This window comes from Coffea arabica, chromosome 6c, assembly GCF_036785885.1.
Source record: "Coffea arabica cultivar ET-39 chromosome 6c, Coffea Arabica ET-39 HiFi, whole genome shotgun sequence".
Lineage (NCBI taxonomy): Eukaryota > Viridiplantae > Streptophyta > Magnoliopsida > Gentianales > Rubiaceae > Coffea > Coffea arabica.
Genome location: NC_092320.1, coordinates 3063132 through 3088867, shown reverse-complemented (window position 1 = coordinate 3088867; position 25736 = coordinate 3063132). Strand labels below are relative to the sequence as shown.

Sequence of the window (25736 nt, the reverse complement as noted above, 5' to 3'; positions counted from 1 at the left end):
ATAACAATGTATTAATAACAAGATATTTAATAAGGGTATTGTAGACAATTTGAAAGATCATTACATTTTTTAATGGGAAAGTGGACTACAATTTGGGACAGACCAAAAAGGAAAACAAGACTATCAAAGTGGGACGGAGGGAGTATTAGTTTTCGAAACAACACGAGGTTGTCAAATTTCTTGCTCTAGCATCATGTTTGGTTGGTTCCTCAATAACATGTTTGGACAATGAATTATTTGTCAAAAAACCGCCCCTAATTTTTTTTTTTTTTTTTTTTAAATGCAGTTTAGTTTTCAAGTTCCATGCACGTACAAACTAGAAAATGAGGGAATGCGAGTTAGACTCTTCGACAATGCTGCTATTACGATGATTTCCTGTTGTCGATATTTTTCTTTAACATTTTTGACAGAATAACCAAAGGCTACAATGTCTGCACGCGTAGCGGTGGCAGAACACCAATTAATAATACAGATATTATCACAACGCCGGTACTATTGCATATAAATATCAGTGAAATATGCGTCAAGGTTGGTGATTCAGTTAAAAACCATGAAATGTAATTTTTTTTTTTTGTTCTGATATGGAAACTGAACAGCTAAATATGATCCCAGATAATCCTGCATTAAAGAAGCAACACTTGTATTTTACTTAAATCTAGAACTAATAAATAACTTTTGATAAGCAGTAGGACTATGTTGTTCACCGTCTACACGGGTGTTTTAAGAATATAAGCGGAATTTCTGTCATTCCCTACTTACAAACAAGGGGTCTGATGATCATATTGAGAAGATTGTTTGAGCCTGTCCTCAAAGATAGGTAACTCGAATTTTACCCAACACAAAATAGAAAGAAAAAATCATAAAAATACCTCCACGAAATAGCTGAGGGACTGCACTTATAATGGACTGAGAGAGTCTGCACATTGCAGCTATGTATGAAATCCTACTAACTCTCGAGTTACAGCTTCATTCCCCTAGTATCTTTCGCATGCTAATACCTTTACAAGGGCTTCTTTCCTTGCGAGCTCAGGACTTGGTTCTGGGAACGAGTTCGAGGAAGATATCTGAGGCGTGGGGAAAAACGTAGCTCTTGCTTCTTCGGAGCAACTGGCTTTCTCTTGACACCGTGACTGCGTCTATCATTGCTGGCGACATCACCTAGACCATCACAATAATTTAATTTTCAAGAACCACAATGAAATCCACAAAACAAAAATACTCGCTGGATAGGTCAACGATCAACTCAACATGTGTTTTGTGTCAACTACTCTGAGACAAAAGACGGTAAACACTGAACGCCCATGGGGAGTGCAGGTTTTGTGGAAGTACAAAGGTTCGCCGTGACAGAGTGTAGCAAACTTTCATCATGCATATGTTTGCTTATAAGCAAAACATCTATATCAATTATATGATAAAATTAGATCTAGGAAAACTAGATTTGATTAGTGATGAGTTCCATTGCACAACATAACTCAAGTTCCTTGAGAATACCTTCGATGTCTTGTATGGTCCTCACAAGAGATGACTTTTGCAGTTGCCTACATCTTTCCCTGTCATGAGTAGAAGAAATCCCATTTTGAAGGGTTGTAGGGATTGCATTTTCTGCCTCTGATGCATTGCTCTCTGAGACGTTATCACCATTATGGATATCTATTTTGACACAATCAGATAACCTGCTTTCCTCAAATGTTTTGTGAGATTCCACATTATTGTTTTCAGTCTTTCCACGAACTGCAGAGCGTGTCAATCTTCTTGAGTTGTTTAAAGTCAGCATTCCTGCAGCACAGCTTTTCTTCACAAAATGGTTACTCTTATAGATCCCCGTATTGGCTTCTGGATCCGTAAATTTGTGAGTAATGGTTGAGGCAGTCTCAGCATCAATAGGAGAAACAACAGTTTTCTGATCTTGTGCCAAAGCACTTCCCCGTACTAATGATGGATTTTCTTTAATCACATTATTAGCCTCAGCAACAACTTTTTCCTCTGCTTTACGAACTGCTGAACGAGTGAACCTTCTTGTGTTCATTGAAGGCATCGGTTTTTGCCCAGCAATAAAGGCCATATCAACATTTTTACAAGACGCCTCGGAGCTTCTCTGTTTTGCTGAGCAAGAAAGTGTACTTCCAGCAGCCACATCCAGGTTCTTCTTTGGGGAAACATTGGCAACGGAATCAACAGTCTGTGGGCGGCATTCCTCATTTTTGCTCTCTTGTTTCATTTCTTCAGTTGATGCATCAACAATTTTAGGTTCCCTGGTGGCTTCCTTGGATGGAAAGAGTGTCTTTACAATGTTCTCGTATTTTGGGACTAATGTAGCAGTTTTACCATCTGTTTCAAAGGGAAAGCCATCATCCATAGAATAGGGGTTATTCGCAAAAGAATCATAAAAAGTGATGCTCTAATCAGTAACACCTAATTGAGGTCCTAATACTTTTCCTTCCTTGAGAGCGGGTGAACAATCCAGTACCTTGAGAACATTTTGACATCAATGAAGCAAGAGCAGCACATCCAGCAATCGGATTTGGATTGAGAGGAGTCCTAGATGCATCAAACTCTTGAGCAGGTGATGAGCCTTTGTCATTGATCTCCTTCATGTGATTCATAAAAGAAGGCAGCTGGATGCTTGAATCACTTGCATTCAATTCAGAAATTGCTTTGCATTGAGCTTGGCCCTTGAAATCGACTGCAAAAATAGCTGAAAGCATGAATGACTAGATGATAGCCCATAGTGACACATAAGCCCGCAACTACATGCCCAATTCGGGTTCCATGCATCCCTTCAATAAGGCTTTGTATGAGAAGACCAATCAGACTAAGTTGGATCATACGGGAGAATCAGTTTTGCAAGGTTGTGGTCAACAGGGAATGATAATGCATAATTCATTTTGATTACTCTTGCATACATTAAATGTACTAAATAATACAGGCTTAACCAGCAAGATGGTAGAAAAGAACTTTTCACTATGTGCAATATAAGTAAAAACTTTATGTACCCAAAGGACAATAGAGTAGGAGCTTACTGGTCAAATAAGATAATTTTTATATACCCCAAAGGAATATAGCAGAAACATACTGGTCACATTAAGATACTTGGCCTTAAATATAAAGAGAAGTCACCACATAAGGTAGTACGTCACCGTCAATAAGGTTTTCTGAAACTTTAATACCTGAAGAATCAGCTGCATTACTTATATCTTCTATTTGCTTTTCTAGTTGGAGAACATCTCTTTCGTAGTCCATGCCCTTGAGTACAGTAGGTAATGGTGAAATAGTGCAATGATTTGGTGTTGTCAGACTACTAAAGAAAGCAACAATTGTAGGATGAAGAGTGATGCATTCGGCAGACATTTTCATGATTGCAGAAGACGGAATTGTTGCAGTTTCTCCTTCACGTCCATGGTGAATCCATCTGACCACAAACATACATCTGCAATGGATCTTCTTTGAGTGTCTTACACGTAGTGGCTGCATAGCAAGGACGATTAAGCAGTTTGCGGTCTGTTTAATATTTATTAAAAAAAAAAGAACTACCATTTCACAGACCTTATACTAAACTGCAACCTTGAAAGTGCTCAGCAGAAGACTATGAATCTATTTATTAGCTTTGGAAATCTAAAAATGAGATAAAAATTAACCCAAAAATGGTCCAGCGACATTTGAGTTGGAACAAAAATGAAGGTACCTTTTCTACTTGAGCATCAAAGAAGAGGCTCTTAGGTGGTGACTTCCTGGTGGCAAGAACACGATCTCCTTCTCGCAGGAGAGAGCATTCATCTCCATGTAAGGGAGTAGATCGAATGCGAAGACGAGAAAGCGCTTCTTCTTTAGTTACAATACAATCGTCAGTGTCATTGGTCCCATATTCCACAATGAGACCAACACCACTGGAGCTGCAGAACCAAAAGAGCTAGAGTGAGCTTTGATATTGTGAGAAATTAAATAAAAGCAATCGCAAAAGAGTCCTAGCGGAAAGCAAGCAGAGGGGGTCTTAATATTTCTAAATAGTCACGGCGCCGATCAAGCGCCATTAACCATCCATGCTCCTCCCTTGATTTAGCCCCCCGCACTTATGATTCATCTCTATTCACAGCACGGCAGCAGGACAATACTCGTTTCGATTCCAACACTCCTCAATTTTTTGAATAGAATATCGATAACACAGGAGCAGATACACTTGCGGTACAGAAGACAACCCCAAAAAAAATAAAATAAATAAAAATAAACCGCATTATTAAAAATAAATAAAAGATTCGCTTTTCTTTTCTCTTGATAATTCCTAATATTCAATAAAAATGAACGAGGCAATATATCACATTACTCTTCATCGTGAACCTCGAAATAATATAATATTTGCTGGAGTAATAATTAAGTAGTAATTATCAACTTAATGACATTATTAATGCGGAGAAGCAAAGCAAGAAGGGGAAGAAAATAATCACAAACACCTAAAATGGACAAATTGCGTACTGGTACTAGTACTGAAACATTGTTTGCATTGATCATGTACCGGGAAATAGGACATGCATTGTCTCCTCCGGAAGCAGAAGCGACCAAAGGACTTCAGTTGAAATACTTTTCTTTTCTTCTTTTTTTTTTTTTAAAGATTCTGGGCAAAAAAAATCCAAGTTACCGAAGTGAGACTCTGCAAGGATGCCATGAGAAGTCGTGTTTGCGCATGGCTTCGAGTTCGAGCTCCATCTCGACACGTCGTCGTTGTCGGTGATTTTGTTGTCGTCCCCGGCGGCCCCTGGATGATTTGGGGCTGGGCGCTGGCGTATGCGTATCCATTGTACACTTACACTTTGGCGTGATCGGCGAAGGATGCTCGAGTCGAGTCTGGACAGTGGGGAGCTCTCCTCTTTGAGAGTATCGTTTCTGTATTTATAACACTTTTTTTTTATAAAAAAAAAAGTAGAAATACATATTACTAGTTAGTAAAAGGTAAACAGTCCTTCCTTTATAATTATCAATTTCTAATTTTGGTGCTTACTTAAAAATGTGCAATTTGGCTTAGGACTGGCGGCTAAATCACATCTTAAGGTAGAAGGTAAAAGACTTACTTAACGTTCAAGAATTAACATCTAGCAATCGTTTTTTTTTTTTAAAAAAAGGAGTAACAGAGAGCAATCAATTTGATAAACAAAAAAAAAAAATTAACCAATTGGTACACTACTAAATACTAAATAGGAGTATTATGTAGCGGTGCAATTACTACTCTTTTTAGAACTACATAGCTTGGATTTATTTGCGTCTCCCGTGTTGAAAATGAATGTGTTGGATGATTTGGCAGGGAAAGTGTAAATGAGAAGTTCTCGAATTGAATATTTTCAATTACACTATTAAAATTTAAAGAGTAAAAAACAGTTTCCCTCCCTCAACAAAAAAGTAAATTTAAAAAAAAAAACTTATCTAGTGAGACTCATCAAAAAAATTTAACTATCTTATCAGTAACTTTTACGTAACACTAGAATTAAACGCTTGTGATACTTGAATGCATTTTGAAGCCGCATGATGCCTTGTTGATTCTTGAAGGCCTAATTGTTGTTGGCTGTAAATATGGTCACGGTTTAAGTCTGAATTGGAACTAAACTAGAATTGAAATAACAATTTATTGAATCAAATGGAAACCATGACAAAAGGTTGCAAGTCAGATTCATAAAAAAAAAAAAAAAAAGAATTAAAGTCGGAATCGACATTTTTGGAACTGGGACTAGAGCTGTTAAGCGTAACGAGCTACTCGAAAGCTCGTTAAGGCTCGGATCGATAAGGCTCGAGCTCGGCTCGTTAATTTCAATTAACGAGCCGAGCTCGAGCTCGATAAATACTCGTTGAGTTATCGAGCCGAGTAAGCTCGAACTCGATTCTTTATCGAGTAGCTCGGTTGAGCTCGACAAAGAAGGATATTTGTGTCATTTTAGCAGTCAACAAGTAGAAATTTGGACTAGGGTTGATATTGCATCGTCTCATACTCTCATTCTTCATTTCTGCCTCTCCCTCTCCGCTGCACGCCGCAACCAGTAACCCACAGCCGCACCCACAGGCCACAGCCCCGCAACGCCGCAGCTCCTCAACCCTGCAACCCTGCAGCCCGGATCTGGATCAACCCTGCAACCCCGCAGCTCCGCAACCCTGCCAGCCCCGCAACACCGCAACCCGCAACCAGTAACCCACAGCCGCACCCACAGCCCCGCAACCCCCGCAGCCCCGCAACACCGCAACCCCGCAACCCCCGCAGCCCTGCAACACCGCAACCCCGCAGCCCGCAACCCCGCAACACCGTAACCTCGCACTCCACAGCAAGCCGCACTCCACAGCTGCAACCCACATCAACCTCTGCCTCCACTGCCGCCCACAGCCTCTGTTTTCTGCCATTAACAACCCCGTCCACGGCCAGGGCCAAAACCAGTCCAATTTGACTGGTTTCTCTAATCCTTCGTGATTTTTGGTAAGTTTCATCTCTTTTCGTAGGTTAATTGTACTGAATGACAAGAGTTAATGTCTTCCTTTGAAAGGTGCACTTATAGATTTGCAAGATTTCTGTGAGTTGTTGTGACATTAGCTGTGAACAATGATAGGAGATCTGTAAATGAACATTTTATCTGCTCGTGTCGTATGTATTTCTTTTTCTTAGACTTTTTACAGGTATTCTGTGATGGGCGGCATTGAAATATTGACAATAGGGACATGAAGTTTTGCTGTTTTTCCAGAGGCAGTTTAATAGCAACTTATGCTCTTTAATCTTTGTCGCATGATGGTTGCCCTTAGAGATTAGGTAGAAGATTTTGAGAAACACAACCAAGCCAACCAAAGAACTATTTGCTAATTTTATGAACCGCAATTTTCGTTAACACCACCAGAAAGCATTTGTACCATTAGAGTTGGAGTTGCTAAAGTTCTGGAGTAGCAACCCTGGTAAATTACTTGATTTTGAAAGTTTTTGTTTGCAAGTGTCATCTCTTTATGATTAGAAGTGTGTAAGGATTACCCTCTGGCATTTGTTAAAAAATTTGACTGCAGTTGGAAGATCTATGTTGAATTATGCCGATTTAGTTGCCGCAATATCTGAGTTAAACACACTATGTTAAACTTCTGCAGGTTGTCAGCTTTATTTTTCGACTGCTGTGGGCATTTCTTTTCTTTTTTTTGTATCCAAAATTCAGAGGCTAAATGCAGGCTTTGATCCTTAAGACATCCTTAAGACATCCATAACTGCGATCTTCATTTTAACTTTCTTGTTTTCGTTTTGTAGGAACCACTCGATGTTTCCGAATCATCTACAATTGAAGAAATTGATCTTCCGGACATTTGAAGGCTGTTTTCTGGAATATGTGATGCTGTTTCTTGTGATTTGTAAAGCTGGACTTGTGAAGCTGTACTTTTTCTTGTGATTTCTGAAGGGGTTGTACTTTTTCTTGTCAGGTGTTTGAAGTTGGACAATTTTTAAGCTATGTAGCAGTGTTTTACATGGTTATTTGGCTGTAGTTTGTGCGTTTATTTGGCTGGACAAAACCTGTTATGGTATATTGGCTCTTATGAATGTTGTTTCATATGGAATTAGACTGTAGTTTGTGTATTTGTTGACTGCAGCCCTGGAGTTTGTGTTGTATGGATCATGGATGTTATGGTCTTATTTGTCTTGGATGAAATGTGGTTAGAGTTTGTGTATTGTTGAATGTGAATGGCATTGGTTGCCAATCCTAATATTTTTTGTTGATTTTGGATAGCCTAAATCTGGATATGTTGGAGCAGGACTTCGTAAATAACTGATTGTTGAATTTTGAAATCGAGCCTCAAAATCGAGTCTCGAGCTTCGAACTCGAGTCTAAAATCGAGCCTCGAGCCTCGAGCCTCGAACTCGAGCCTCGAGCTCGGATAGATATTTCGAGCTCGAGCTCGAGCTCGTCCGAGCCTGGCTCGTTTATGATAAACGAGTCGAGCTCGAGCTCGAGTTCGAGTCACATTTCCTTTTTTCGAGTCGAGTCGAGTTCGAGTGCGTATTATGGCTCGTTAGCGCTATCGAGCGAGCTCGAGCTTGGCTCGAATTCGTCACGAGTCGAGCTCGGCGTTCAGATACTCGGCTCGACTCGGCTCGATTAACAGCACTAACTGGGACCATCTATTTTAAGAATATATATATATATATATATATATATATATATATATATATATAGGCGCACACACACACACACATATATATGTGCCAATTTAATGCAAATTGAGATATTTTTCCTATTTCATTTCAATTCCAATAAAAAAAAGTATTTATCTTTTGTTTTATTTAAAATGTTCAATAGATATAATGTATTTTCTCATTAAATTTGAATTATTTTCTTTTTATAGTCAGCTAGTGATATAATAAAAGTGTTATTTTCCTTCTAAATTCATTTTCTCTAATTTTCATTTTATTCTAAATTCAGTCACATTATTTCATATTTAATTTTGCATAAGTGATTAAATATAACTAGAACTGTAACTGGAAAGAACTGAAACCATAACTAAAAGGAACTGGAATTGTAATTGAAACCTGAACCAAAAGTTCCAGAACCGGAACCGTAACTATCCAAACGGTCTCATCATTTAAAGAAAATTAGAACCGGCAATTTTTGAAACCGAACCAACAAATTTGGAACTGTGGCTATCCTTACTTCTACGTGACATCAGGAAACAAATAATAAGGTTGATACTATGCATGTTGATAGCAAGCTTCTCTATTTTTATTACAACTAAGGGTGCAAAATGCCCAAAGCCCTTCCTAAGGGTCCAAAAATATATCCAAACTAGTTTTTTGTTTAAACGGTCAGGCCTTATTTTAAGATTATTAAAAGATAATTTCGTAATGAGCCTAAATGACTACTCTTATCCTACTCGTTAACTTTTCATTGATGAACAGAAATAGCATAATTCTTAAATTCAACCCCACCCAATGGTCAAACTAATCAACCCAATGAACGGCTATTGGACCGAGCTGGATCTCCAATTAGATAGCGGTTCAATCGGATTAAACTAAAAATCCGGTTGGTTTTGTTAACGAATCATGTTTTGTGAAAAAAAATTTTAGAAAGCTCTTGCTAAGATTCAATCTTGGGACTTTGGGCAAGCATTTACAGTATCCTCACTACCAAACCACTTGCCATATGTTAATTGAATGGCCTTCTTATACCGTATGAACGTTTTGCCAATTTTAAAAAATATTCTTTTTTTATTTCTCTAAAACAAATTTATTTGAAATCTTTTAATAAAAATTTATGACCCCTTAAACTCTATAAGTTATAAAATGGATTTAAAAATAACATATTACATAATTCTTTTTAAAGAAAAATATTGTTTTTAATAAATTTTTTGCACTTAAAATTTGTTAATAAGTTAAGATAATTACACTAAACACAGATAAAATTTTACACTTAAAATTTGATGGATTACTAATTAAATTTATGTTTTGCTAATTCTTATATGAACTAATTATTCTATAGCGAATTAAATTAAATGAGCAATTGCTATGGCATTGTGTATTACAATTTACATCATATATCCTATATCAAAAATTATGAGATATAATATTTAAATATATTTAGTGACTCACTGTTTTAAACTCGGCCCGAAAAGGAATTCAGCGAAAAAGGTGGGTTAGCGAGTCACTGGTAGTGGATTTTGGTTGAACCAATGACCTGTTGACCCACTTCTTTCGCTAGATTTTTTTTGAATTGAATTTAATAACTATGGAAATAGCCAATTTTTTTAAAAGAAAAAGGAAAAAAAAAGTAGCAGTCAATCTTAGGGTAACTCTACTGCTCAATTAGGCAACAAGTCTTCAAATAGTAACCCGCTAACCCATCTCTTTCGCCAGATTCTTTTCTGAGCTAAGTTTAATAACTATGGAAATAGCCCAATTTTCTTAAAAGAAAAAGGAAAAAAAAAAGTAGCAGTCAATCTTAGGGTACTCTGCTGCTCAATTAGGCAACAAGTCTTCTATTAGATAATGGATTGTAACATTTATGTTACACGCTCTAATATGTTGACACCTTTGATTTCATCTTTAAATTATTAGAATTATTATACTCCCAATTAAGTTGAACTCAAGAGAAGGATGCATGTCAATGCTTAAGGTTATGTAACATAAATGTTACACATTAGCGTGTCACAAAAGACCCATAGTCACCCAATTATAGGACCTTGACACATTTATCCCAAAATCCTCCTATATGATTGGTAGAGAAACATGCTATCTCTCAAATTTGTCAAAAAAAAAAAAAATCAAATTCTCGATGCACCATATGGCATTAGTAATTTCCAAATCATTAGTTATGACAATTTTCAATCTTGCAGTCCATCACAAAACATCAACAAACCTAGAAATGCAGATGGCTTGACCTAAACCCTCGGCTGAAAGCCCTAGTCCCAGCAAACACTAGTAACTATCAAATTTCACACTCCCAGAGCCCTTTCTAAATCACCCAAGAATCCAAAAAAAAAAAAATTTATCTTTGATTCAGCTTTCCTAAGTGCACAATCAGAAAAGTTTTGCCTTTAATTTATGCCACAATCAGTTAATTCTGAGAAGGGAAATTCTTGATTCCTAAGCAAAACATAATAGCTTTGCTTGTTTTTGGTAGTTTTTCCTTGGCCTTTTGGGTGGTGGTGAAAAATAAGAGGAGTATAATTTAGTTTGAGGAGGAGGATGGAGATGGAAGGATAAGGATTAAGAACTCAAAGGTGTTGGTAAGCAGGGAAATTGCTGCGTCAAGAATAACATCCATACAGTATTGTATTGTTGAGGGCTCTTTCTGATTCAAACACCAACCTATTTGTTGCTGGTTGCTGGTACTCTTGGCCTCTGCACTCCACCATTGTCATCCCGAAAATGCTTACTGTTCTACGCCGCATGGGTTCACAAGTCCTCGTCTCAAAAAACCCAAGATCAGAAGATTGGTAACTACTAATACTGCCACCAACCCTATTCTGGAACTGCACCGATTTTCAGTAATACGCATCTTTTATTGATAGCCCTAAAACTAAGATATTTTCCAATGGTTTTTTTTTTTTCTTTTGACCTAAGACTTCTCATACCACAAATAGGAGGACTCGTCTCGGCACCGAAAAAGGAATAGCACTCGTCAAGTCCAATGGAATACTGCCGTTGAAGATGTACTTTCAGTTGAAGGTCCATTGCATGAGCAGAATCATCTCACATTATCTCTGGAGTGTATAAAGTGCACAAAAGACACTCTCTGTGACCACCAAAAATTCAACTACGTATGCAAATCTTGTCCTATTGTGTCTGCTGGTGGTTCGTATTTCACTACTTGTATCTTTTTCCTCTTTTATTTCCTTTTTTTTTTAAAAAAAATATATATATACTAGGTGTTCCCAAGGAGAAATAAAGGTCAATCCATATTTATAAAAGTTGGATTAGTGTCTCCATGATCTATAGCTTGAAGATCAACAACAAAATCAGTAGAACAACTCAATAATACAATCCCATTCCCCACCACTAACATAAAAAGGCTCAATAATACATCCCAACTCAAAGGAATGCTCCAGTTATGTAGCTGCACTGTACCTCAGTGCATCTATCTGTCTGTTCCAATCCCTGTGGATCTATAAAACTTTAGGAATCATAAAATACTATGTTGCGTAACTGTGTTATTGTCATATGAAGGGATACAAAGCAATCGAAAATTTAACAAAAAATAAATAAAAAAGAATCGCGTCGACTTAGGGATAAAAGTAATACCGTAACCAATTAAGCATCAGTTTTTCACAGTTAATATTGGTTGTGATTCCGCACTTGATTGGTAGCTTGGTACTATTTGAGTCAAACTCGGGGGTGATGCACTACTTGAACTCGAGTAGTGTACTATTTGAACTCGAGTCAAGTAAAAAAAATTTGGACTTGAACTCATCGAGCTCGAACTCATGCTCATCAAGGTTAATTTAGCCTAATTGAGTTTAATAAATATAAATTTATATAATTTTAGATAAGAAACAAAATAAACATTTCATATGAATAAATAAAAAATTATATGTGCGTGTGTTTGTATGGAACTTGATAGAGTTCGATTAAATTCGACGAGCTTTTAAATTTCACGTATTATCCTCGATTTCGACCCGTCAAGTAGATCGAACTCAAACTCGATTAATGCGAGTTCGAGCTCGAACTTTGATCGAGTAGGCTCGTGAATTACTCGATTAAACTCGACTCATTTACACCCTGTAGATTCACCCAAAGTCTTTCTTGCATGCAACCTTGACCTTAACCAGCGGTACTTTATGTAATCTATGGTTCTAAAGCAAAGAAGACAACAATATTTGACTCAGACTCCACGAATAGATGACAACTAGAACTTAAGCCTCTTGTCAAAGCTAGAAAGTATCACCTATGTAACAGTTCCTTCAACTATTGTAACTCCAATTATGGATTTCAACCTCACAAACATCGGCTCCAATGAAGAAGTGGACAGGTGGTCCCTAAAACACAGGATGGGCACTTTGGAATTTTATAGTCCCAAGCTCCTGATGGGCTCCTGAAGTATATGAACTAGCCCATATCACCCTCCACCAGTACCTATCAAATTCCTGCTCCATTCAATTACAAAAGTTGCCGTCTGTCTGAGAAATACCGGACCCTTTCTCTAATCGGTTATTATAGCACTATTTCCCGTTGTTATTATAATACTTAAAAGAGGTTGCCCGACATCTTAGGCTACCGGAGACCAACCAACAGCAAAGACGCCACGGCATGTGATAAGTTAGATGCGTTGGACCCATAGCAAGGATGCCCCTTAGGATGGGGTTTTTGTGGCTGAGCAAAGGATCATGTTTTTGTGTGATTCGTCATTCTAATCTATTTTAGCTGCATTTGATTTGGAAGTTCCTCTCCAAGAATACAGAGACAGAAAAACCTGAACAAATGAACATGAACGACCGGGTGCAAGGAAACTGCAAAATCTACCACATAAGGAAGAGAAGATGCTAGTTCTCATCAATAATTAGAGACCCTTTTCAATTACAAAATTAGCCATTGAATATACAAGAACGAATATTTTCATTTATTTAGGTGCGTCTAAGCATGTTTCCACAAACAGATTGGGGAACGAACACCAATATAGAGAAACTCCAGTAATAACTTAAATAGCAACCATTTAAGAGAATACAGCAGCAAAAGGATGGTTGTGTAATCAAGGCCTGGCAGATGAATATCACCAAACAACCAAAAGCAATATCTGAACCTAAAATGAAACATAAACAAGTTTTGAGGCACTTGTTCTGACGTCTTGATTACTAAAAAAGTCAGTACACAATGAAGCACCATCACTAACCAACCACCCATACAACTTAGCTGTGCCTCTCAAGTCAACATAAGATCATTGCCTGCAAAATGAGGCCGTAGGCAAACTCGGACTTCATGTTCTTCTGGCCCCTCGCGAAGTTTTGGCACTAGAATCTCTAGCACTGTCCCTGTTCCATCATAGTATGCTTCTATATTCGCGTCTTCAGGTATGCGGGTTGAAAGAGGGATCTCCCTAATAAATTCTCCTGGAGGGCAGTGTTCCGAAGAAGGATCTGTCAGCTTGAAAGTCCTGTCGAGCCTCTTGATGAAAGGCATTCGAGATGTGCTCACACAAGACACTTTGATGATCCCATGTGTGAGAGTATTGCGCCATGAAACTTTCACCCTTTGAAGGTCAACAAACGGCAAGCTAATTATGATCAAGTAACCTTCTTCATCCTCGTATATTGATTTTGCAGCTGTTACCGGTCCATAGACATGCCTTAATACGCCACTAAATTCATTCAACCAGTGAGGCTCATTCGGGTGAGTTTCCAGATCAGGAATTCGATCAGGAGGATTCACTGTCAGATAACAGTCCTCTTCATTTCCATGTGAGAAGAAATCTTTCCTCCGCTTGCCACTAACAGGTGATAGATCCATTGAATCCCCATTGCTATGGCTGGATGGCTGAGTAGATAGATTCAATCCTGACCCATTAAGCAATTTTTTTGACTGGGAATGGGAATTGTTCTTTATTATAGCGGGTGGTCTCTCAAGCTCAAACTCAGTGCTGGGAAGGTTTCTCCAAGAACCGTAATCACTTGCTTCATGTGGGATAGTGAAGTTTATGTCCCTCCCTGTTAGTTCGGCCCACCTTTTTCTTTCATCTTCATCGAGACCCAAAAGATTAGGGGATGGAACAACCTCGATACCATGAACACACTGGGGGTTTGAGAGGCCCCTGTAATGCTTTCGTTGCATCCTATGAGATCGTACAAAACCCTTGTCAACACTAAATGGAAAAGGACGCTCTCCTTGACGAGAATGGCCATTCATATAGCTCCGAAGTTGCATCTTACCCAGTGCATTCTCAGGCCTTTCCTTAAAAACCCACATATACATATTCTCCATATCATGCTGAACCATGAAGACATCAAGCTGCAGATCAGATTTGTCAAACCCAGAAAGACCATTACCATCCCTTGTAATCTTGGCCTTTGATTTCTCATTCAATACTGGCCTAAAGTAAAAGCTAAAGAAAAACCAAGCACCCCAGATGCTATCACCCCTTTTGGCACATTTCCTCCCAACCTTGGGAACAGTGAGAAAAGTTTCTGTCTCATACATTTGGGACCCAAGCCCAACATCAAGAATGTCACAGTGTTCTGGGTTCCATGACTGAGGTGAATTACGCTCAGTGGATAGAGGTAGGTTAATATCAGGCGGCGGACGGGGTAAAACAACTTGCCGATTCATCTCTAGATCAAGCTCATCGTGTGAAGAGGAGGCACTTGAATCCATTGACAACAGGGTCGAAGGGTGATGATTCTCCATTGATAAAGATGTGAGTAGAGAATCTACCATCTCACAAGGTCTCCCAGGAGATTTCAGGTTATCGGTGGATAATAATATTCACCACCAAGGATTATTTGCACAAAAAAGCAATCTTTACAAACACCCCCATCATATCAGTCCCAACTACAACAACCCACCTCCATTAATATCCTAAATTTATTCATCATGTGTGCCTACTACATAACCATATCAACTTCATGAAATCTCACAGGTTTTCTATACCCTTAGTTTTAACAAGACTGAAGTTGTGTAACTGTCAATCAGAAAGTACTCTGAATTGAAATATAGGACAAACAAAAAAACACCTCCCGACCCAATAGGTAGGAAAAAAGAAAAAGTTAAACAGAAATCGAGAACAAGAGAAGAAAATACAATAAGATCCAAAAAAAAAAAGAGTATTCCTTTTTTCCCCCTCCAAGAAAAACTTTAATATCCCTTAGTATAAGTATACAGTAAATACAGTAAGACAAAGAAGAAAGGGCTAGATGAAGACTAAATCCAACCCAAACCCAAGAATTTCATTGAACCCTCCAAAGACAGGCGGGAGATACTGAATCATACCCATCAAATCTGTAATCTTGGTTACAGAAAACCTAGAAATGAAGTTACTGAAGACACAGAAACAAAATCTGTATCCTATATGAGGAATGGAAGAATTCGAGAAATATTAAGTATACAGAAAAGTAGGCAGAGGAGTAAAATGAATGGTGATACAAACATATATTACCAATCTATGAAACCAAGGCCCAAGAAAAGGACCAAATCAGAGGGGATCTTAGAAGAATACCTTTTAGGATAAGCTTCAACAACCAAGAATCCACACATACTACTTGGGCACTCTGAAGAATCAACGGTCCTCATCTTGTATAATCAGTTAGAAATCAATTTCCCCTTGGTTCAATTAAATTTTAAATTGTACGAGTCCTACTTCTACTGCTGGATGCTACAAACTACCGCTAGAAGTCTCTCACTTTCTTAGTCTCCCAAGTATCTATCTTTGTCAGAGGAGACATAGAAACCTGAGCACAGTCAAGACTCGAGAGAGAGAGGAGAAAGAACCCACAAGGAAACCGCGTACTCGAGAGTGTTTATCTGGGGTATTTGGGTCTTGAATAATTATCTATCTCATACCATCTCCCACTAGTTTGCTCTTGGGCAGGAGAAAACGGAGGTACGTGAGGGAGTGTGTATATGTAGGTAGCATACGTCCGTTTGTATACCAGAAGATAGAAGCGAGGTTAGTTCCAGCATAACAATTCTCTTCCCCAGGGGCTTGTGTGTGATTTTAGAGGGAGATTAAAGTAAAAGCCTGCGCTGGAAAACACCGCCACCCTATCAGCTTCCCACTTCTTCTACAGAGAGAACACTTGACCCCCAAAACACAAAAACAAAAAAAAATTTACAGAGAGAACACGTTAAATTGTCACTATTTTGGTAACGGTGACGGTGACGGTGCTGCCTGTTTCGTACTTGTGTGACTCATTCTCCCCGCAGCTGGATTGATAGCATCGTAGCGCAATGATGCTGAAAGTGTCTCTTCGCATTAAAAAAAAAAAAAAAGCAAGATAAAAAGAGAAAATGATCCCATTAATGACTAACATTTTGCAAAAATATTTTTTTATTTATCATTTTTAAAACGAAACAAATTCGTCTCTGATATTTCAAAATTGAAATTATTATATCTCTAAGCACAATTTTCAATTTGAATCAAATTATCTAGTGTCTCAACAATATATTTTTGAGGATAAAATTAATAGATCACTCTATCAACTCTATTATATTTACAAATATTTATTGAATCAAAAAAGGAAAAAATTTTTAAAAATTATAACATAAAAGGTCCCTCTTTTTTCTTGAAATGATAGGATTTCTTTTTTGGATAAAATTTTTCATGCACCATTAATATATACACTTGCGAGTCTTAAATGTATACCATACATACAAAGTTTGGTATTTAAAATTAAATTAAAATGATGTGGCACATAACCAGATTCGTTAGTGTATACAATGACAATGTAAAAAAAATTGACCCTTCTTTTTTATGTTATAATTTTTGATTTTTCCTTTTTGGGTTCATTAAATTTCCAATGAATATCAAGTTGAGTTAACCAAATAATCTATCAATTATACATCAGAATTTTCGTAATCGGCTTGTTGGGTGATTAAATTTAGATTGAAATTTGAATTTATAGATGTAATAGCTTCAGTTTTTAAATATCAATGACAAATTTATTTTGTTTTAAAAATAAGAAACGAAAAAATGTTTTTACAAAATATAAATGATGAAACTGGTCATTTTTTCAAACAACAGAAAGATAGTAAATGTTTGTTTTTTAAAGGGTGCTCACGAGCTTACTCGACCCAACAGTGCAGTATTCAAGTTTGTTTTGTTTATTTTATTAAACTTAAATTGTTTGCTCGTGTGGAACTCAAATGAGCATTTGAGTGGAAGTCCAGTCCAATGGTATAAATTTCTTTACACAAAAAATCAAAATTTATACGAATCGAAGTAAACTCGGATCGAAATAAGAACTTTGGCAAACAGAAACACTAATATTGTTTGTTTTTGGCTTTACTGATTAAAGAACTAAAATCAAATAATCTCTTACTAAACTAAGTTTGATTCAAACATCAAATGATTTGATTGGTCATTTAGTCTTTTTCTTTTTCATTTGGACGGTTATGGAATAAAAATAAAGGAAATAGTGTACAATGATTAGTTCCAAATTGTGTAAGGTTATTGGTTTTGGAGGGGCAGGAAAAGAAAATTTTGTAAATAAAAAAACCGAGCAATAAAAGTGTCTCACTTAGAAGTACGTCTCTTTTCCCTCTTCATCCATCCAAAATTCTTTTTTCTTTTTCTTTTTCTTTTTTAGCTGAATGTTTTTGACCAAAATCCAAATTAAAAGACATAGTGGAAATTGCCGGTCCAAACAATAGAGACAATAGGAAAAATTAAAAAAGAAAAGAATAAAAAACACTGTTCCCCACTTTTTCTCCTTTTTTTTTTTTCTTTTTTGGACAAATGACCCAAATAATTCTTCAAATTTTTTAATTGAGTCACTTTTGGTATTTCTACTTCAATTTTGTACAATTTTGTCCTTTCCTTTATTATTGGATCTACTTGGTTCTCCACTTCAACTTGGAAAAATCTTTTAAGCTTAAAGAGAAACAAAAGTCATCAGTTCGTAAATTTGACCGTTGACCCGAGTCTTAAAACCGAGGGAAAAAAAACTTAAAAGATTTACAAAAAGTACAGAATACGGAAGGGGAAATTGCCCTTCACCACCATACTCTCTGTTCCCATTACGTAGGGACAAAACAATCCCGTTGAATTGTGCAAGGAATCCTCGATAACCACCAGCCCTTCTCCTGACGAAAAAATTATTAAGGAAGATCATTCACTCAATCACATATGCAATGCAGTCTTATCAACCGCACACTTGTACGTCTGTAACAAACGGAAACTTTGAGGTGCGACTTTTGAATTATTGCGTTCTGGTCTTTGTGTTTTACCAGCTAGCTATTGGAAGACTAGAGTCTCCTCTCTTAATCTCTGGTATTACTAAACTAATTGTGCGATGATGAAACGAAATTTAGTCCCGCTCTCCGTTTGAATCAGCTGTTTTTGAAATATTTTACTGTAATAATATATATGAAAAACTTTTCTTGTGACTAATTATTAAAATTCTTTTATAAACTGCACGCTATTCTATTGTCTGTGATAGGTTTAAACCTAACCATCCCCATTCACGTAAAAGAAATAATACATTGATGATAATGTGTGTGTATATATATATATACACACACATATATATCTGGTGATAACTATTAAGCCGAAATGGTTTAGCACGCTTCTATTTCTCATATGTACAATCTTTTTCCCTTCTTTTGTGTTCAGAACAGCTATATGTCAAGAGAAATGATCCATTTGTTTGGCTTTAGGTGATTGATGTCAAAGAAAAATAATAATAACTGCAAGGACGGTGTTCGGCGAACCCAGTTTGAATTAGCTGTTTTTAGGGTTGTTTTTCAAAAACAATACTATAGCATTTCATTTTTCAAATACAAGTCCGTTTGGATTAGTTGTTTTTGGGATTGTTTTTTAAAAACTATATGAAAATCTTTTACTGTAGATGTTTTATGGATTATTTTTAGATGTATTTTTAAAAATATTTTCGATTATTTTTAATTTTTATATTTTTATAACAATATACATTTATACATTTATAATACATTTATAAATATTTATAAATAAATATATTTATTTATATAAAATATATATAAATGTATTATATTATGTATAATATAAATATAAATATATTTATATTATGTATAATACATAATATAAATATATTTATAAATGTATATATGTATATTATTATAAATGAATATTATATAAATGTATAAATTTTAATTTTTATATTTTTATATTTATATACATTTATGCATTTATAATACATGTATAAATACTTATAAATAAGTATATTTAAATATGGTGGTGGTGAAAAATAAGAGGAGTATAATTTAGTTTGAGGAGGAGGATGGAGATGGAAGGATAAGGATTAAGAACTCAAAGGTGTTGGTAAGCAGGGAAATTGCTGCGTCAAGAATAACATCCATACAGTATTGTATTGTTGAGGGCTCTTTCTGATTCAAACACCAACCTATTTGTTGCTGGTTGCTGGTACTCTTGGCCTCTGCACTCCACCATTGTCATCCCGAAAATGCTTACTGTTCTACGCCGCATGGGTTCACAAGTCCTCGTCTCAAAAAACCCAAGATCAGAAGATTGGTAACTACTAATACTGCCACCAACCCTATTCTGGAACTGCACCGATTTTCAGTAATACGCATCTTTTATTGATAGCCCTAAAACTAAGATATTTTCCAATGGTTTTTTTTTTTTCTTTTGACCTAAGACTTCTCATACCACAAATAGGAGGACTCGTCTCGGCACCGAAAAAGGAATAGCACTCGTCAAGTCCAATGGAATACTGCCGTTGAAGATGTACTTTCAGTTGAAGGTCCATTGCATGAGCAGAATCATCTCACATTATCTCTGGAGTGTATAAAGTGCACAAAAGACACTCTCTGTGACCACCAAAAATTCAACTACGTATGCAAATCTTGTCCTATTGTGTCTGCTGGTGGTTCGTATTTCACTACTTGTATCTTTTTCCTCTTTTATTTCCTTTTTTTTTTAAAAAAAATATATATATACTAGGTGTTCCCAAGGAGAAATAAAGGTCAATCCATATTTATAAAAGTTGGATTAGTGTCTCCATGATCTATAGCTTGAAGATCAACAACAAAATCAGTAGAACAACTCAATAATACAATCCCATTCCCCACCACTAACATAAAAAGGCTCAATAATACATCCCAACTCAAAGGAATGCTCCAGTTATGTAGCTGCACTGTACCTCAGTGCATCTATCTGTCTGTTCCAATCCCTGTGGATCTATAAAACTTTAGGAATCATAAAATACTATGTTGCGTAACTGTGTTATTGTCATATGAAGGGATACAAAGCAATCGAAAATTTAACAAAAAATAAATAAAAAAGAATCGCGTCGACTTAGGGATAAAAGTAATACCGTAACCAATTAAGCATCAGTTTTTCACAGTTAATATTGGTTGTGATTCCGCACTTGATTGGTAGCTTGGTACTATTTGAGTCAAACTCGGGGGTGATGCACTACTTGAACTCGAGTAGTGTACTATTTGAACTCGAGTCAAGTAAAAAAAATTTGGACTTGAACTCATCGAGCTCGAACTCATGCTCATCAAGGTTAATTTAGCCTAATTGAGTTTAATAAATATAAATTTATATAATTTTAGATAAGAAACAAAATAAACATTTCATATGAATAAATAAAAAATTATATGTGCGTGTGTTTGTATGGAACTTGATAGAGTTCGATTAAATTCGACGAGCTTTTAAATTTCACGTATTATCCTCGATTTCGACCCGTCAAGTAGATCGAACTCAAACTCGATTAATGCGAGTTCGAGCTCGAACTTTGATCGAGTAGGCTCGTGAATTACTCGATTAAACTCGACTCATTTACACCCTGTAGATTCACCCAAAGTCTTTCTTGCATGCAACCTTGACCTTAACCAGCGGTACTTTATGTAATCTATGGTTCTAAAGCAAAGAAGACAACAATATTTGACTCAGACTCCACGAATAGATGACAACTAGAACTTAAGCCTCTTGTCAAAGCTAGAAAGTATCACCTATGTAACAGTTCCTTCAACTATTGTAACTCCAATTATGGATTTCAACCTCACAAACATCGGCTCCAATGAAGAAGTGGACAGGTGGTCCCTAAAACACAGGATGGGCACTTTGGAATTTTATAGTCCCAAGCTCCTGATGGGCTCCTGAAGTATATGAACTAGCCCATATCACCCTCCACCAGTACCTATCAAATTCCTGCTCCATTCAATTACAAAAGTTGCCGTCTGTCTGAGAAATACCGGACCCTTTCTCTAATCGGTTATTATAGCACTATTTCCCGTTGTTATTATAATACTTAAAAGAGGTTGCCCGACATCTTAGGCTACCGGAGACCAACCAACAGCAAAGACGCCACGGCATGTGATAAGTTAGATGCGTTGGACCCATAGCAAGGATGCCCCTTAGGATGGGGTTTTTGTGGCTGAGCAAAGGATCATGTTTTTGTGTGATTCGTCATTCTAATCTATTTTAGCTGCATTTGATTTGGAAGTTCCTCTCCAAGAATACAGAGACAGAAAAACCTGAACAAATGAACATGAACGACCGGGTGCAAGGAAACTGCAAAATCTACCACATAAGGAAGAGAAGATGCTAGTTCTCATCAATAATTAGAGACCCTTTTCAATTACAAAATTAGCCATTGAATATACAAGAACGAATATTTTCATTTATTTAGGTGCGTCTAAGCATGTTTCCACAAACAGATTGGGGAACGAACACCAATATAGAGAAACTCCAGTAATAACTTAAATAGCAACCATTTAAGAGAATACAGCAGCAAAAGGATGGTTGTGTAATCAAGGCCTGGCAGATGAATATCACCAAACAACCAAAAGCAATATCTGAACCTAAAATGAAACATAAACAAGTTTTGAGGCACTTGTTCTGACGTCTTGATTACTAAAAAAGTCAGTACACAATGAAGCACCATCACTAACCAACCACCCATACAACTTAGCTGTGCCTCTCAAGTCAACATAAGATCATTGCCTGCAAAATGAGGCCGTAGGCAAACTCGGACTTCATGTTCTTCTGGCCCCTCGCGAAGTTTTGGCACTAGAATCTCTAGCACTGTCCCTGTTCCATCATAGTATGCTTCTATATTCGCGTCTTCAGGTATGCGGGTTGAAAGAGGGATCTCCCTAATAAATTCTCCTGGAGGGCAGTGTTCCGAAGAAGGATCTGTCAGCTTGAAAGTCCTGTCGAGCCTCTTGATGAAAGGCATTCGAGATGTGCTCACACAAGACACTTTGATGATCCCATGTGTGAGAGTATTGCGCCATGAAACTTTCACCCTTTGAAGGTCAACAAACGGCAAGCTAATTATGATCAAGTAACCTTCTTCATCCTCGTATATTGATTTTGCAGCTGTTACCGGTCCATAGACATGCCTTAATACGCCACTAAATTCATTCAACCAGTGAGGCTCATTCGGGTGAGTTTCCAGATCAGGAATTCGATCAGGAGGATTCACTGTCAGATAACAGTCCTCTTCATTTCCATGTGAGAAGAAATCTTTCCTCCGCTTGCCACTAACAGGTGATAGATCCATTGAATCCCCATTGCTATGGCTGGATGGCTGAGTAGATAGATTCAATCCTGACCCATTAAGCAATTTTTTTGACTGGGAATGGGAATTGTTCTTTATTATAGCGGGTGGTCTCTCAAGCTCAAACTCAGTGCTGGGAAGGTTTCTCCAAGAACCGTAATCACTTGCTTCATGTGGGATAGTGAAGTTTATGTCCCTCCCTGTTAGTTCGGCCCACCTTTTTCTTTCATCTTCATCGAGACCCAAAAGATTAGGGGATGGAACAACCTCGATACCATGAACACACTGGGGGTTTGAGAGGCCCCTGTAATGCTTTCGTTGCATCCTATGAGATCGTACAAAACCCTTGTCAACACTAAATGGAAAAGGACGCTCTCCTTGACGAGAATGGCCATTCATATAGCTCCGAAGTTGCATCTTACCCAGTGCATTCTCAGGCCTTTCCTTAAAAACCCACATATACATATTCTCCATATCATGCTGAACCATGAAGACATCAAGCTGCAGATCAGATTTGTCAAACCCAGAAAGACCATTACCATCCCTTGTAATCTTGGCCTTTGATTTCTCATTCAATACTGGCCTAAAGTAAAAGCTAAAGAAAAACCAAGCACCCCAGATGCTATCACCCCTTTTGGCACATTTCCTCCCAACCTTGGGAACAGTGAGAAAAGTTTCTGTCTCATACATTTGGGACCCAAGCCCAACATCAAGAATGTCACAGTGTTCTGGGTTCCATGACTGAGGTGAATTACGCTCAGTGGATAGAGGTAGGTTAATATCAGGCGGCGGACGGGGTAAAACAACTTGCCGATTCATCTCTAGATCAAGCTCATCGTGTGAAGAGGAGGCACTTGAATCCATTGACAACAGGGTCGAAGGGTGATGATTCTCCATTGATAAAGATGTGAGTAGAGAATCTACCATCTCACAAGGTCTCCCAGGAGATTTCAGGTTATCGGTGGATAATAATATTCACCACCAAGGATTATTTGCACAAAAAAGCAATCTTTACAAACACCCCCATCATATCAGTCCCAACTACAACAACCCACCTCCATTAATATCCTAAATTTATTCATCATGTGTGCCTACTACATAACCATATCAACTTCATGAAATCTCACAGGTTTTCTATACCCTTAGTTTTAACAAGACTGAAGTTGTGTAACTGTCAATCAGAAAGTACTCTGAATTGAAATATAGGACAAACAAAAAAACACCTCCCGACCCAATAGGTAGGAAAAAAGAAAAAGTTAAACAGAAATCGAGAACAAGAGAAGAAAATACAATAAGATCCAAAAAAAAAAAGAGTATTCCTTTTTTCCCCCTCCAAGAAAAACTTTAATATCCCTTAGTATAAGTATACAGTAAATACAGTAAGACAAAGAAGAAAGGGCTAGATGAAGACTAAATCCAACCCAAACCCAAGAATTTCATTGAACCCTCCAAAGACAGGCGGGAGATACTGAATCATACCCATCAAATCTGTAATCTTGGTTACAGAAAACCTAGAAATGAAGTTACTGAAGACACAGAAACAAAATCTGTATCCTATATGAGGAATGGAAGAATTCGAGAAATATTAAGTATACAGAAAAGTAGGCAGAGGAGTAAAATGAATGGTGATACAAACATATATTACCAATCTATGAAACCAAGGCCCAAGAAAAGGACCAAATCAGAGGGGATCTTAGAAGAATACCTTTTAGGATAAGCTTCAACAACCAAGAATCCACACATACTACTTGGGCACTCTGAAGAATCAACGGTCCTCATCTTGTATAATCAGTTAGAAATCAATTTCCCCTTGGTTCAATTAAATTTTAAATTGTACGAGTCCTACTTCTACTGCTGGATGCTACAAACTACCGCTAGAAGTCTCTCACTTTCTTAGTCTCCCAAGTATCTATCTTTGTCAGAGGAGACATAGAAACCTGAGCACAGTCAAGACTCGAGAGAGAGAGGAGAAAGAACCCACAAGGAAACCGCGTACTCGAGAGTGTTTATCTGGGGTATTTGGGTCTTGAATAATTATCTATCTCATACCATCTCCCACTAGTTTGCTCTTGGGCAGGAGAAAACGGAGGTACGTGAGGGAGTGTGTATATGTAGGTAGCATACGTCCGTTTGTATACCAGAAGATAGAAGCGAGGTTAGTTCCAGCATAACAATTCTCTTCCCCAGGGGCTTGTGTGTGATTTTAGAGGGAGATTAAAGTAAAAGCCTGCGCTGGAAAACACCGCCACCCTATCAGCTTCCCACTTCTTCTACAGAGAGAACACTTGACCCCCAAAACACAAAAACAAAAAAAAATTTACAGAGAGAACACGTTAAATTGTCACTATTTTGGTAACGGTGACGGTGACGGTGCTGCCTGTTTCGTACTTGTGTGACTCATTCTCCCCGCAGCTGGATTGATAGCATCGTAGCGCAATGATGCTGAAAGTGTCTCTTCGCATTAAAAAAAAAAAAAAAGCAAGATAAAAAGAGAAAATGATCCCATTAATGACTAACATTTTGCAAAAATATTTTTTTATTTATCATTTTTAAAACGAAACAAATTCGTCTCTGATATTTCAAAATTGAAATTATTATATCTCTAAGCACAATTTTCAATTTGAATCAAATTATCTAGTGTCTCAACAATATATTTTTGAGGATAAAATTAATAGATCACTCTATCAACTCTATTATATTTACAAATATTTATTGAATCAAAAAAGGAAAAAATTTTTAAAAATTATAACATAAAAGGTCCCTCTTTTTTCTTGAAATGATAGGATTTCTTTTTTGGATAAAATTTTTCATGCACCATTAATATATACACTTGCGAGTCTTAAATGTATACCATACATACAAAGTTTGGTATTTAAAATTAAATTAAAATGATGTGGCACATAACCAGATTCGTTAGTGTATACAATGACAATGTAAAAAAAATTGACCCTTCTTTTTTATGTTATAATTTTTGATTTTTCCTTTTTGGGTTCATTAAATTTCCAATGAATATCAAGTTGAGTTAACCAAATAATCTATCAATTATACATCAGAATTTTCGTAATCGGCTTGTTGGGTGATTAAATTTAGATTGA

General features: G+C 37.0%; 3 protein-coding genes across 3 annotated transcripts; all 3 read right to left on the bottom strand.

Annotated features, from left to right (window-relative positions):
- Positions 1-982: 982 nt before the first annotated feature.
- Positions 983-4833, bottom strand: LOC140007945 (uncharacterized). The gene is made up of 6 exons (XM_072051601.1): positions 4631-4833; positions 3683-3890; positions 3138-3465; positions 2468-2683; positions 1492-2328; positions 983-1158 (listed from the first exon to the last, which is right to left on the bottom strand). Exons 1-6 carry the CDS (start codon positions 4786-4788, stop codon positions 1001-1003), a joined length of 1905 nt encoding a protein of 634 aa, XP_071907702.1. The 5' UTR covers positions 4789-4833; the 3' UTR covers positions 983-1000.
- An 8192-nt stretch (positions 4834-13025) lies between these two features.
- LOC140008253 (uncharacterized) lies at positions 13026-16182 on the bottom strand. Its single transcript, XM_072052023.1, has one exon. It carries the CDS (start codon positions 14852-14854, stop codon positions 13346-13348), a length of 1509 nt encoding a protein of 502 aa, XP_071908124.1. The 5' UTR covers positions 14855-16182; the 3' UTR covers positions 13026-13345.
- A 5557-nt stretch (positions 16183-21739) lies between these two features.
- On the bottom strand, positions 21740-24896 carry LOC140008252 (uncharacterized). Its single transcript, XM_072052022.1, has one exon. It carries the CDS (start codon positions 23566-23568, stop codon positions 22060-22062), a length of 1509 nt encoding a protein of 502 aa, XP_071908123.1. The 5' UTR covers positions 23569-24896; the 3' UTR covers positions 21740-22059.
- Between the last annotated feature and the right edge of the window lie 840 nt (positions 24897-25736).